Source organism: Helicoverpa zea, chromosome 6 (genome assembly GCF_022581195.2).
Source record: "Helicoverpa zea isolate HzStark_Cry1AcR chromosome 6, ilHelZeax1.1, whole genome shotgun sequence".
In the NCBI taxonomy this organism is placed as follows: Eukaryota; Metazoa; Arthropoda; class Insecta; order Lepidoptera; family Noctuidae; genus Helicoverpa; species Helicoverpa zea.
The window spans coordinates 2,283,736-2,298,579 of NC_061457.1; the positions used below are offsets into that span (position 1 = coordinate 2,283,736).

The following is a 14,844-nucleotide window of genomic DNA, read 5'->3' on the forward strand; positions in this document are numbered from 1 at the left end:
CGAGCATTTCTTCTCAAACATGGCGTTTAGCTAAATCAAAACACCAGGGGCTCGATTCTCCTAATTTTACTTAAGCGACATACATACATACATTCGACTGCTATTCAATCACGACTCGATTACGATTGAAGCGTATGTGGCATTCCACTATTTTTTCTTTGAAATAAAAGTTTTTATCCTTTTCTGTCATTCAATAATGAATCATTTTGTCTGCAAATGATTTACGATTGCAATATGATTGCTCTTCAAACTACCGTATACACCAAAAGCACCAAAATAGCAGACCAATCGCAAACCAATCGAATGTCGTTGGAATACGATTGGTCTTATATCAGTAGCAGAATGCCTGATATAGTTAAAACTGCTATTGCGATCATATTGCGATTCGATGTCTATTCGATTTTGACATTATTAACTTAGGAGAATCGGGCCCCAGCTTACTCTCGCAACACATACTTTTCACGTAGGACAAAGGGCCTCGCATAGACCTGCCGCACGAAGCCTCGCAATGGCTAGGGCCGCCGCTGGCCATTTCCTACCATTAGCTGTCTTACTGAATAAAATATGCAAATCATTCCGCTGGCTTACAAGTCTGACCTTCAACCTCTTTTGTCCTCAGTGACCTGAACAGCAACACTCAATTCGTGGTAGGCCTGGCTCTATGCACCCTAGGAGCCATAGCGTCTCCAGAGATGGCCAGGGACTTGGCCTCGGAGGTGGAACGCCTTATAAAGTCCCCTAACGCGTATATTAAGAAGAAGGCGGCGTTGTGCGCTTTCCGCATCATCAGAAGAGTTCCTGACTTAATGGAGATGTTCCTGCCGGCTACTAGGAGCTTGCTGACGGAGAAGAATCATGGTGAGCCGAAAATTGTTCGTCAATTCTGCTTAAAAACTTAGAAAAGAGAATTTCTTTTTGTAGAGGTGGGAAATCATATCATTAATGAGATCCCGTCGTGGATGCAACTGGAGGATCACAGTTTTAACTGCCTTAAATCCACCTTCTTTCCTTTTGTAACTCCTTTGGAGCTCTTTATCTCCCTGGTACACAAAGGTTATCGTGATTAACTCTTGAACAATTCCTCTGCCCAAAGAGGGATTCCCTTGTTCATAAACGAATAAATCAAACACTTAATTTTGAATGTAAATAAATGAGGTCTTAACTTTTATGAACATTGCTAGGTGTGCTGATAACTGGCGTGACTCTCATCACCGAGATGTGCGAGAACAGCCCCGACACGCTCAACCATTTCAAGAAGGTGAGTTTTCAATATTAAACCTTATTTCTTAGCCATAAAGTACCATTTGATTCAAACCACATATTACATCATAGAGTACTGATATTTACATGTGTAAGTGCGTAATATTTGTTGAGCAAATATAGGTCTTAAGTTGTCATACTTAGGGTTGCGTTTTGTAGGATTTATAAATAAGCGTTAGGGTTGTCACAAGGCTGTAAAACTTATTTTAATAACATGACGCATAATGAAAATTTTCTTAATTCCATCCATCCATTTTTACGATATAGATTTAGGAAGATAATAAACAAATTCATTATTACGCTTTCTTTCTAACCACGTATGACATGTAAAGAACCGCTTTGAATGTATTTCCTACTAATAATGTACGTTCATTTGTAAATACATAATAATGTTATTTTATTTATCATCTTAGACGTGTACGTTCGTAAGTCGTTTTTACTTACATATTCATACAGTAATATTGATTGATTAACTACTTGAAGGATAATTTATTTTCATAACTTTGGGTAATTGTGTATTTCTTAAGAAATTGCTGAGACGACGTATTCCCGAGAAATATTTCCTTAGAAGTTTATTGGTAACTTAACAATGAAGTGGAAATTGAAACTTTTCGTTTCATCATATTAAGTAATATGTAATTAATAGCTTGTGTCATATCGCTGAATTCCTTTAATAGGCTTAAACTTTGCACAGAGGTTTTATACTGACCATGTTCTGTATATCAAGACACTTAGATTGTTCTAGAATACAAATTACTGAAACGCGTCATAGTCTGTCTATACCCTTTACTTGGTACAAGTGCCTTAACGAAGTTCCCTTTTAAGCATAAGTTATGTTTAGAAAAATATCTAAATCAAAGCAAGGCCTTCTTCAAATAAGCTAAATCCGATGTTATCTAAATCAAACGCATCCGATTTGTAATCGATAATTACACATAACTCGATATGTAACCGTAATCGTGGGTCGTTAAACCTGCCCGCCTCGTAATACTGGTTTGCTTTTATTTGATACTAACTGTTAGACGCAATTTCTATCTGTACTGTTTTACTACTGTTGAGAAGACAGCCAGATCGTAAAACCTAGGCAATCTACTTTATGTTGCTAAAGCAATATATTGTTCTAAGTGACATACAACTATTTGAGTCACTGCCTGCTTATTTATGATACCAGCCGATTTTCCGCGGTTTCACCCGCGTAAAGTGGTAACTACTGCCCGTACCGGGATAAAATATAGCCTATGTTACTCGAGAAGAGTGTAGTTTTAAAATAGTGAAAGAATTTTTCAAATCGTTTCAGTAGTTTCGTAGCCTTTAGGGTACAAACGAAATAAGAAAGTAGAAAAGCGTCATATGATGATTCCAATTCAACATTAGGCAATAGGCTGTAAGTTCGAGAATCGGGACGATCGTAATCGCCGCAAGGCTGCCGTGGTTAGTTATTTTGTTAGTTGTTTTTGCTGCCTGCTTGACTTTATTTTACGATTATCCAGGCCAGACATGTGGAATAAACAAAAGACAAATGTCAGACTTATAAGATTTGAGTTTCGAAGTCCATAAATTCTCGAACAAAAATGTTCCAATGACACGCAAATACCAATGTAAATATTCACCTCATATACTTATCATTGGTGTCGCACCGTGCGCCTTATCTCTCTTATCATTGCGTTATCAATCGCAGCGTGAACACGGTTTGTTAGTCTATCAAGTATTGTTTTTATTTTATGACACGTTAAACATTATACCTTCATTGGAGAACAATATCCGGTTTTGTCTTTTATTGTGGTTCTAATGCATAGTTATTGGTTGAAGGGGAAAATTCTTATAACAATAGCTAAACAATGTGGGCGATTTATAAATAAAATGTACGTACATAGAATATGATTCATCGATTTATCGGGTATTTCTATGAAAGGTGGATTACTGTGAGCATTAATAACCTGCGCAGTAAAAACTGCTTACATTCTGATACTGCAAAGGGGATTAAAGTAAAAGTAGCTTCAACTACTACTGGTAAAGCCGACTTATGAGTAAATAGATCCTTACGATTGTCTTCACGATTTATGGTCAATGTTTAGGTTGGCTTAAATTGATGGGCGAATTGACTCGATCAATCATCTTACTATACTTTTAGGTAACGCTATTCTATTTCAGCTGTCAATAATGTAGTAGACTGCTAAGATAAGCTTTAGTGTGTATACACATATTTTTAACTGACTGCCTGCATCAACAAGTCGTCCTAAAGAAAAATAACATTTAATATGCATAATGAATGATAATGTCTCGTCTGTAATTATAATTCAAAAGTATGGCACTAATGACATGTTTGTGTTGTCCCGTAGGAGAGCGGGCAGCGCGAGGTAACATACAAACGCTGATCCATGCACTTTATACGTGTTGCTAGTCTGATGACAATGTACACCAATTTCAACCTTAAACACAACATAATATGAACCATTATTCAGTACTTTAATTCATCAGATAAGTGTCATCATTTCGATACAAAATGATGTCACCAAGTGTTAATATAATTTGCGGTTCGTCCATAAAAGAAACCTTTGCCCTAAATCCATATTTAACATTTAACTATGTTTTCTTAGTATTCAATCAATTCTTATGATTGACATTTGAATACAGTGTTGTCTCTCAAAAGTAGGGTGTCCATCTGCAATGCAAAATAGAGGGACTGTTTTTATGGTGAATTATTACAATGTCAACAGACTACAGAACAAGCATGATTGTATTTATTGTGTTGGTTATATAACCATATTTATACGTGGGTTATAATTATTAAGCTGTTTTACGGAAGCCTTATAATCATATTAGTTATGTACTGCAATATAATACACCTATGTTTACTAATTATGATATAACGAGGAACGATACTACTTGATTATACGGCTTTCGAATTATTATGGGACGAATACAAGGTTTACTACAAAACTCTCAACCAGCTGAGTAGTGATAGCAAAGTAAGATATTGTGTGAATAGCACTCGATTTAGGCACATACATACAGAATATCATAAGTACTAGGTAGATAGAATTTTCTGATAAACATTATTTCATAGAATAGAATTAATAACTACCAAATTATTTGTTAGATATAGAGAAGTTCTATCATTTTTAAACAGGTTCATTTAAATGTAAAAATAAGTAGATTATGTACAAAATAGAATTCCCCAAATAATTTTTAAAATTATGGTTACCCTATAGTTTCATCATACATAGATAATTCTGATTGTAGTTTCTGATTCTTCATCGTCACTTTTATTTCATTATCGGAATCATAATTTGGTAGTTTATCTAATATTTTCGACTCTTCTATAAACTTTTCTATCCATGTATTTTTTTTAAACTTGGGATTTCTAGAGAATATTAACAGCAACATTCTTTCAATAGTTCCTTTTATAGTTTAAAGCCATGTATTCACTGAGAAACAATTGTTTATAAACACTGTTTCAGAAACATATAATTTTGTTTCTGTGGACGATGTGGTCGGCAGAGTTTCCGAAACATTGTTGCTGTAAACATCTACGTGATGTTTCAGAAACTGTATCTGAAACATTGTTTCCCAGTGAATACATGGCTTTACCGGAGCACAAAAACATGAGCTTTTTTCTTGAGGATATATTTTAGTAAAACCTACACAAGATGTCACAGAAGGATATTGGCGTTTTACCTAGAATCTAAGATTTTCCTCATACATAAAATTCCTTTTTAGAATTAATCTGGAAATCCCACTTCACACTTTTACTAACTTACAAAACACAGTATCAAAAGCACAAGAGATATCGTGACTAATTTATAGCAAGGAAGTTGAAGGTTTTTTTTTAATTATTATTTTATTTTATTTTTTTCGATGTAAATGCCCAGTCCCATGTATTCGCTGTCGTATCGTGTTGTCAGCCTGTAAAATCATTGATATATTATTATATTATCCGACAGTATTTAGTATGTATTTAAATATTGCCTGAAATGTACGGTTTTGTTTTTTTTTTTAATCGCTTCGCAATCTTTGTCTATGTGCATTGGGCGATTTTGTTTTTGGTCTGTAAGTATATATAAAGCATGGGTTTGTTTGTAGATTGTTCCGAATCTGGTGAGGATACTGAAAAACCTGATACTGGCCGGATATTCACCGGAACATGATGTCAGTGGAGTGTCAGACCCGTTCCTGCAGGTAATTTATTCACATATTATTTTATAATATTTCAGTAAATATGTAATATGCAAACTACAGTGGTGGGAAAAGTTAGTCTTCACAGAATATTAAACATAGTTTATGTAAAGCTAATATATAAAATAACCACATACATTTTTAATAATCTATTTTCTCAAACTTGATCACTTGACAAAAATAATGAGTCGTGCAATAAATCTTACGGGGTAAGCGCTTTTGTATGTTTTCCTTTAAAATAAATTTCAATAACTTAAAGCACACATGTGATTTTCCCACGTGCAAAGCCATTGCACTGTTTATGCTTCCTTAAACTCGAATTAATTGACAAATACATTACGCAAAACACAATGGCGGTCTCTGACTGAATTCCGAGCACAAGTACTCCCTTCTGGCCTGTTTTTTGCGCAATGTTGCGAGAACTACAATAATGATTCATTTATCTCACATGAACCATGTTAATTTAGATAACTACTTAATATTTATTGATTCACCGAATTAAATTTTCCTAGGTAAAAATCCTCCGCCTACTCCGAATACTGGGCAAAAACGACGCCGAAGCCTCAGAAGCCATGAACGACATACTCGCCCAAGTAGCTACCAACACGGAAACCAGCAAGAACGTTGGCAACACCATACTTTACGAGACCGTCCTCTCGATCATGGACATTAAGTCTGAGAGCAGTCTCCGTGTCCTGGCCATCAATATCCTGGGCAGGTTCCTGCTGAATAATGACAAGAATATCAGATATGTGGCTCTGAATACACTGTTGAGGACGGTCCATGTTGATACTTCCGCTGTGCAGAGACATCGGACAACCATTTTGGAGTGTTTGAAGGTGAGTTTTGTGTGAAGAGGATGAGGTAAAAAGGCAGTTCTTATAGAAAACTTAATTCTTACTAAAACGTTGGCTCAAGCCCAAATTCCAACATTATGTTGTCAATGAACTTGGGCCTTTTGGGTGTAGGAATGCCAAGTTTTCAACTGCCATTGGTCTCAAAAAACGAGTTCTTAACTTCCCGGTGTGAGGCCAAGGCCAATTTAATAGCAGGAGTATCAACTGCGCACTGGGATGCTTAATTTAGACTCTAAATCTAATTCCTTATTCAATAACTTTAATCCATAACCCACAACCAGCTATGCCACTTAAGATTACTTTATCCCTTGCCTTACATATTCCAGGACCCAGACGTCTCGATCCGCCGGCGCGCAATGGAGCTGTCCTTCGCCCTCATCAACGGGCAGAACATCCGCAGCATGATGAAGGAGCTGCTGCTGTTCCTGGAGCGATCTGACGCGGAGTTCAAGGCTCACTGCTCCAGCGCCATGGTGCTGGCGGCCGAGAGATACGCGCCTTCCAACAAGTGGCATCTTGATACTTTGTTCCGAGTTCTGCTCAAGGTAACAACTATAATATAATCATCAGTCTAGCCTTTTCTCAAGTATGTTGGGGTTGGCTTCCAGCACCCATGTATTTGAGTACCGCTGTTTTACATGGCCACAGTCTGTCAATCAAAAGCAAATACCTATCTGAACTCATCAACCCAGTAACCTACTACCTGAGCAATCTGGCATTCACCAAGACCACCTCTTAAAAAACCTGTGTGTTTAAAAAAATAGCCCCGTCCAATAGATTTCTTAATCAAACTACATGTCCCTTGATACAATTTTAAGACCAAGTTGCATAATTTAATGGCCTATTGGCCGCTCATTGCTCAAATTGGCAATTTAACAATCGAAAAGGATTCGCTTAGCGATAAAGGTTAAATAAATGGTGCATTACTTATCACACATAAGTCATAATTCTCACATTTTCTCTACTCCCCAGGCCGGCAACTACCTCCGCGACGACACAGTATCGAGCACGCTACAGATCGTGTCATCAGCGGCGCCGGAGCGGCAGGCCTATGCCGCCATGCGTCTGTGGACCTCGCTCGAGCGATCCGCAGTTTCCGGGGACGCTACGGAGAAACAGCCGCTTATACAGGTAACATAAACTAATACTATAAAGAGTTTGTGTGCCCCTAAAGCTCCTAACTTAGTCCGGGTGACATAGGCTACATTTTTTCCGGGTAGGGGAAATAGTTTATCGATCGATATAAGTCATTTTGTAATGAATCTGTAGCAGAATACTTAAAATCTGGCCTGATAATCGTCAATAAATAAACTAGGCAGTTAAAAGCTATATATTCTCAATAAACGTGTATTAATTCCCCATAATGATTCTGCTGCTGTACTCATCATCGAAATAATACAAGATTTTTGCACTGAATATCTTATAAGCATAAACCTTTGTTTTGTAGGTGGCAGCATGGACTATTGGTGAATATGGTGATTTGCTGGTGTCTGAAGCTAGTAACGCTATTTCTATGGTCGATGAGGATGGTGTTGGTGAGTTCAATTTAACGTTTATACTAAAAAATACATAATATAATTATATTTTTATACTAAATATTATTTAATTCTATCAGCGGTCTTTCCGAATGAGGGCTTTAGTGCCCCCACTATGTATAATAAAGTTTGAATAACCTTACCATAATCTTTACCCACATTCCTCAACCAATTAAGTAGCCTGGGTAAAATCTTTTTACTTCGACACATTAGTTAGGGAGATTATCGTGTATTACTAATAAGCACACTTAGAACACTTTTATGATTAAAATATAATTAAAATAAACCTCTTAATTTCAGACGACTTCGTGCGTCCTTCAGAAGAGTACGTGATTGACGTGTACCAGAAGCTGCTGTGGTCGACGCAGCTGTCCATCAACACCAAGGAGTACTTGCTGCTGTCCCTCGCCAAGCTGTCCACACGGTTCACCACGCAGCCCAGTCAGGAGTCAGTATAATTGCAATCATCCTCCGAGCCTTTTTCCCAATCATGTTGGGGTCGGCTTCCAGTCTAACCGGATTCAGCTGAGTACCAGTGCTTTACAAGAAGCGACTGCCTATCTGACCTCCTCAACCCAGTTACCCGGGCAACCCGATACCCCTTGATTAGACTGGTGTCAGACTTACTGGCTTCTGACTACCCGTAACGACTGCCAAGGATGTTCAATGACAGCCGGGACCTACAGTTTAACGTGCCATCCGAAACACAGTCAGTGGTGTCTAAGATATACTTAGAAAGTACATACAAACTTAGAAAAGTTGCATTGGTACTTGCCTGACCTGGGATCGAACCCGCGCCCTCATACTTGAGAGGTTGGTCCTTTACCCACTAGGCCACCACGACGACGTCAGTATAATTGCAATATTTACTTAAATTCAAGATACTTAAAAACCTTAAGACACTTTCAGAGATACCTAAACTCAAGCATTATAAGGCTATTAACCTAAAAAAATGTGTGGATGAAAGATTTTTTTAATGATAATGATGAGAAGAGAAAGATTTTGTCATAAAAAAAGCCATCGCAATCGCAGGGCAAAACTAGGTGTATATATGTATACTAACGCATTTTTTTTATTTCAGTAAAATTCGAGTGATTATCGATACGTTCGGGTCTCACATCCACATCGAGTTGCAACAGAGAGGAGTCGAGCTATCGCAGCTGTATAGGTAACTTCAATGAGTAACGACGCTTTATTTTTCCAATATGCGTTGTGTTTCCTTGATTTCCGGATGCTCACTCTTCGGGACTCTTTTGATATTTTTGGGTGTGCGCTTCCGTCAGGCGAGTGCTACGCTCGCGAGCCGTTTACTCGCTGCTCCACTTTAGCGCAACTCGTGCAAGGCGAGAACAACGTGTCTCAATTCATGCACATAGGCTCAGTAATGTAGAAGCACAGAACTAGCGCCCGCGCGCGCTCATTGCGTGCGAGCAGCTCGCAAATGGCCCGCAAGTGGTTGCACATTCGCGGCACATTTGCCTTATGTGAATGCACCCTAAGACCTATAATTCTTTCCAAATATTAAAGATGTGATGTTGTATTTTTTAAAGAATACAGTGGCATAATGGAAGCGTGAGGTTAACCAAATATCTGTTTATCTCAGGAACTACGCGCACCTGCGGCCGGCGCTGCTGGAGCGCATGCCGGCGATGGAGGGCGCGGGCGGCGACGCGCGCGACGACAGCGACGCCGACCCCAGCGAGCGAGCCAGCCCCGACCACAAGCCCGACCACGTCGCCGTAAGTGTGCCGCCCGCGCTCCGTACCATCGGCCGGAGCTCTACCGGGCAGGGAATTGAGACACTCTCAAAACTCACCATGTACCTTCTGGAGCCTTTCATGTACCAGGCTGCGGTAACTCTAAAGAACAATGGCCTCAGGCCCGGCAGGCTTTGGCCCTGGCGGGCCTCTCACCATGTACCTTCTGGAGCTTTTCATGTACCAGAGCTGCGGTAACTCTCAGGAACAATCCCACAGACCCGACAGGCTTTCGCCCTGATGGGTCTCACTTGGATTTCCTGAGTCTCCGCCGACACGAGCCTGTTGTCTCCTAGGAGACGGAATGTCAGAAGAACAGACGTTCAAACTTGATCGAAGTGCCTCACTATCTACCCAAATCTTAAAATTATTGTTGGTATTAAAATATCCCTTGTTAATATTGCAGGACGCACTCCTGGACTTGATCATCGGGTCTGACTCCCTGACGAACGGTGACGTGGAGCACAAACCGTCGCAGCCGCCTGCCAGCAACAACAACACCAGCAGCAATGTGAGTACTCACACAAGTTTAGAAGCTGTAGCTATGAACATTATTTTTATGGATAAAATGTAGCGTATATCACCCGGGGTTAGTGTAGCTTGCCAACAGTGAAAGATTTATTTAAGAAATAGGTTTAGTAGTTTTGTGGCCTTTATGACCTAATATTCGTCCATTTTGCGACCACCCATAATTTCACATTGACAGGCGTCTTTATGTAGCTCTAGTAATCTTTTAGATTTTTTAGTCTTTCCTTAAAAGCTAAACTGTCTAATTCAATATTGTTGTCACTTGTTTGGTGGTAAGAAATCTGATATTATGATTTGTCTTGTGGTAATTTTGTTACCGACATGATTATTTTAAACTGACGTTAAATTAATTTACTTATACTTTCAGGATATCCTGGACCTACTGAGCGGTTTAGACCTAACGCCGTCAGCTCCCGTGAGCGTGGTGAACAACAACACCATGTCCGCCCCTACTCCCGCGCCGCCCGCCGCCTCGTTGTTACTCGACGGACTGTTCGCTGCGCCTGCGCATGTGCCCGCTACTAATGTGCAAGGTATGTATTGTGTTAGGAAAACTTTTATAGGGCAGATTTTGAAGCATGCTTTATAATATAACTAGCTTCTGCCAGCGGCTTCGCCCGCGTGGTGTGTTGATAAAAAGTAGCCTATATGTTAATCCAAGGTATCACCTATCTACATACCAAATTTCAATCAAATCGGTCCAGCCGTTTTTGCGTGATTGAATAACAAACACATCCATACATTCTCACAAAATAACTAGGATATGCGTAAATAACTGTATAACAATCATGATTCAAAATCATTTGTTACAAACAAACAAATTGGATAAAGTAGTAACGTTACCTGGCTTTGTTATGAATTCTAATTATGTATACAATAATAGTTAATTATACAAAAAACTTTATGTATTGGGTTGTCATTAACGAAGTTACAAATGTCGAAAATTCCTTTTTTAACAACAAAATTTCAATTTTCAATCGCCTTTAATTTTTTTCTTAACAATGATTGTTTGACAGCTTTATATAAATATGTCAAACCGCCATATTTATTCCTCAAATCTTCTATCAGATTGACTGATGATTGAAAAACCGGCCTTAAATATCAAAGTATTTTCAACACAAATTAACTTACATCTTATTTCCCACTAGATCTACCAACAGTAACAGCATTAGAGAGGAACGGTCTCCGCATAGTGTTCGGCGTGCAGCGCGGCGCCGACGCCGTCACGCTCACCATGCGAGCCACCTCCTCCGGCAGCTCAACCCTCACCGACTTCCTGTTCCAGGCTGCTGTGCCGAGGGTAACACATATATTCATATTTGCTAGTGTTATAGAGGTCAAGAGGTTTGTTTGAACTCGGGAATTACTGGACCATTGTGAAAATTCTTTCAAATATGTATTAGATAACACATTTGTCGAAGGTGCTAAACTTTTTATTCGAGTGGAGTAAGTCGTTCCCACGGGGAGCAGGTGCGATCGCAGTTCATAACTAGTATTTTAATATAGATGTTTGCGTGTTATGATCACACTGTAAAAGTACCTATACTTAAGCACTTCTAGAATTTCTTGTGTACATTTTTGATTTTATTTATCTTCTTTATTATGAAAGTGGATAAAACATGTGAATAGAGAGATTAACATTATTGGACATTCAGAGGCCATAAAGTCTTATTCAATGTTATGGTTATGACCCAACTGCGAGTTTAATTTTATGTGCGGATTTTAATATCCTTTATATTTATTTTTCCAGACATTCCAATTGGATATGATGTCACCATCCGGCACCGTTTTGCCGCCACAGGGAGAAATCACTCAAGTACTCAAAATCGCTAATCCATCCAGGGTAAGGAAGTCTTGCTATCATTACATTGTCCTGTTAACCTTATGCCCACTGCTTATTCTGTTAATGATAATATTATTTTAATATTTTGAGCTGAGGAAGTCAGGTAGGCAATCGCTCCATATAAAACACTGGTACTCAGCTTCATTTGGTTAGACTAAAAGCCAACCCCAACATACCTAGAAAAAGGCCACGCAGATAATGATGATAAAATGAGCACTAATGTATGTTAGTGCAGACTATATTTATTTGTTTGTGGTCCCGTTTTTGTTACTTTAAATTAGGTATTGGATTTGAGCCTGCATCACATTTCTAAATCTCGTTTTTTTTTAAACAATTAAGCAATTTACGTCACATTACAGTCAGCACTCCGGCTACGGATACGAGTGTCCTACAACGTGGACGGCGTCCCGGTGCTGGAGCAGGCAGAAGTGAACAGCTTCCCCGCCGACCTGTTCAACTGACGCGCGGCCAGTCCGCCCGCATACTGCCTCTAGCTGCTAGCCTGGTACCCACGGTCATCGATTGTTTCTTAAACTACGCTGTCCACGTCAAGTAACTTTACAGCTTTGAATTTGTCTGTTAGTGACTTCATAATCAAGATAATAATATTTTGACGATCTTTTATTTAGAACAAAAAAAATGCGCCCTGAATTCAGCCATTTAATGCTTCGTGCATTCTCTTTCTTCAAATTTCACTGTTGGGCGATCACTATATAGTAACCAACTTCAAACAAGTAAAGAATTGAGTATAATGTTATTTATCTAATTACTTTGAAATGTGGACTCTGGTTGGTGGTCCTTATGTGCAAACCGAGATACAAGACCTAATATTTCACAAAAGTTTTAAAATGTATAATGCAATGGCGTAGGTAAAAAAAAAGTGAATTATCTCGTGTCTTTGGTGACAAAAATATTTGGCAAGTCATTTTTATAATCGAGATTTAGATCGAATTAAATAATAACAAAAGTGTTTTAATACATTGCTATAACAATAGTTTGATACAAATGGAAAAAAAATTCTGCTGCGCTCAGTAGTTGTACAACAAAGATTTTCTGTTGAGATTAATCTAGCTTTACAAAACGGTGTTGTGATCTGGATAGCTGATAAGATCTCATTCTAAATATATATTTATATAAAACAATATGCACTGCTTATATAGGCTTAATATTAGCGCTGTCCAACAAACTATTTTGCTAAAATGATTGATAACAATCGATGACCGATCGACCTTGTTTGTAATGATGGCGATTTCACCCTACTCGACAAAGACTGACCACAGGCCACCTTTTCTTGTTCGCGACACAACCGTCATGTCGAGATGTACACAGCTTTTAATATAAGCTCACCAGTTTCCACTGAGATTCGTGAAACATTCCATGTGTTACGTAGTGTTTAAAGTTTATGTCCGCAGAGGGCCCATTATGATTGTTGGCTTATCGTTGGGTGACCAGAGAGCAAATGCAAGTCTATTTCAACTATAAACCCTGGGGTCAGTAAAGAGGTTTTGCTTTCATATTTCTCTGGGCACATTGCGTCAGTATTATAACAATCTCAAAGCAACCTATACCAGTGTGTTTTACTTACAGCTTCTATTACAAAAATACTATTTTTCAACTAGCCTTTTCTGTTAAAGGATAATGAAAGAGTTGCTTCTACAATACATTTCTAGCATTGCGACACAAATGAAAAATGTTGTCATTAAGATTTATTAAATTATTGTCTTGTGGTTTCGAGCCTTTAACATTCCTGAATTTGAAAATTTCGCCCTTGGTATGTTGTAAATTGATGTTTTAGAAGTTTTTGTGTCGCTCGCGCTGTACATAAATTGAGATTGTGTATGTATAAACGATTTATAGTAAGCAACCTGTGAATTGGAGGGCTGTATGGAATGTACTTAAATAAAATATAAATGATCACTAATATGATAAATTTCGTGTGATAATGCACCTTAGTACGCAAGCCAAAGTAATGAACTTGTGTGAAAGTAGTCATTGATCCTAAATACAGTCGCGAGCTAAAATATCTAGTCACTCTTGCATGTTTGTATTGTATTTAAGAAGTTTTATGAACTTTCCAGTCTGTATAAATTGTTTTAGAACCCAATTATTTATAAATTAATGTTTGTGCCTTGATGTTTAGCTCGTCATTGTATTTTGAATCATATTATTTAATTTCCAGATAGTCCGTGTTCGATGTCACTATGTTTGAACGTAGACGACAGCATTTTGCTAAGAATAGTTACTTGTGTACGAAACCTGTGAGCCGCTTCAAATGCTAGCCCGTACTGTTCGTTTTATTGAGAATTTTATATTTTGCGACGCTGTAAATATCGATAAAGACATCTCATCAAACACGTAGTTATGCAAATTATGGATTTATTGTTAGATTTTTACACTCGTTCGGCGACCGCCGGACATTTTTAACATTAGTAATTAGTTATATCGTATGTTTATTTTCATCCTATTTATGTTTAGGTTATCGACTAACCAGCATATTCTAATAAAATATTGTAGGACTATGTAAATCTAGATATAATTTTGAAGCCACTGGAAATATAGAAGTCGCACGTGCTCTTAATAGTTTTTATATTCTCTGCAAGGCATTCATGTGATCATGAATGCATATATTTTATTTTTGATTATGTAAAGAGAGCTTGGCAAAAGATTATATCGTCAATTTGGTGCTTCGTTTTACTATATCTGATAAATAGAAGGCCCTCCACAATGTGAGATGTTTATGATTTTGTGTATAACTAAAGCTATGTGAAAGATGTACATAATGATTATAATGATTTTATGTAAATTGGTTAATAAATATTTGAGAATGTTTATATAATCAAACTTTGTATTTTATTTCATGGACCTACCCTCATAATAAAACAATAGAA

At 38.0% G+C, this 14,844-nt stretch overlaps 1 protein-coding gene across 3 annotated transcripts in view; it reads left to right on the forward strand.

Moving 5' to 3' along the window:
- LOC124631186 (AP-1 complex subunit gamma-1) overlaps positions 1 to 14,797 on the forward strand; it is a 33,711-nt gene extending 18,914 nt beyond the window's left edge. For all 3 annotated transcript variants that reach the window (XM_047165414.1, XM_047165415.1, XM_047165416.1), the window contains exons 5-19: positions 620 to 858; positions 1,182 to 1,258; positions 5,344 to 5,439; positions 5,949 to 6,275; positions 6,620 to 6,838; positions 7,266 to 7,424; positions 7,741 to 7,828; positions 8,129 to 8,276; positions 8,910 to 8,996; positions 9,432 to 9,567; positions 9,992 to 10,096; positions 10,481 to 10,646; positions 11,262 to 11,413; positions 11,864 to 11,956; positions 12,316 to 14,797. In XM_047165414.1, coding sequence (XP_047021370.1) covers positions 620 to 858; positions 1,182 to 1,258; positions 5,344 to 5,439; positions 5,949 to 6,275; positions 6,620 to 6,838; positions 7,266 to 7,424; positions 7,741 to 7,828; positions 8,129 to 8,276; positions 8,910 to 8,996; positions 9,432 to 9,567; positions 9,992 to 10,096; positions 10,481 to 10,646; positions 11,262 to 11,413; positions 11,864 to 11,956; positions 12,316 to 12,417 — 2,194 coding nt within the window. In that variant the 3' untranslated portion in view covers positions 12,418 to 14,797. The remainder of the gene's footprint in view (positions 1 to 619; positions 859 to 1,181; positions 1,259 to 5,343; positions 5,440 to 5,948; positions 6,276 to 6,619; positions 6,839 to 7,265; positions 7,425 to 7,740; positions 7,829 to 8,128; positions 8,277 to 8,909; positions 8,997 to 9,431; positions 9,568 to 9,991; positions 10,097 to 10,480; positions 10,647 to 11,261; positions 11,414 to 11,863; positions 11,957 to 12,315) is intronic.
- The last annotated feature ends 47 nt before the right edge of the window (positions 14,798 to 14,844 follow it).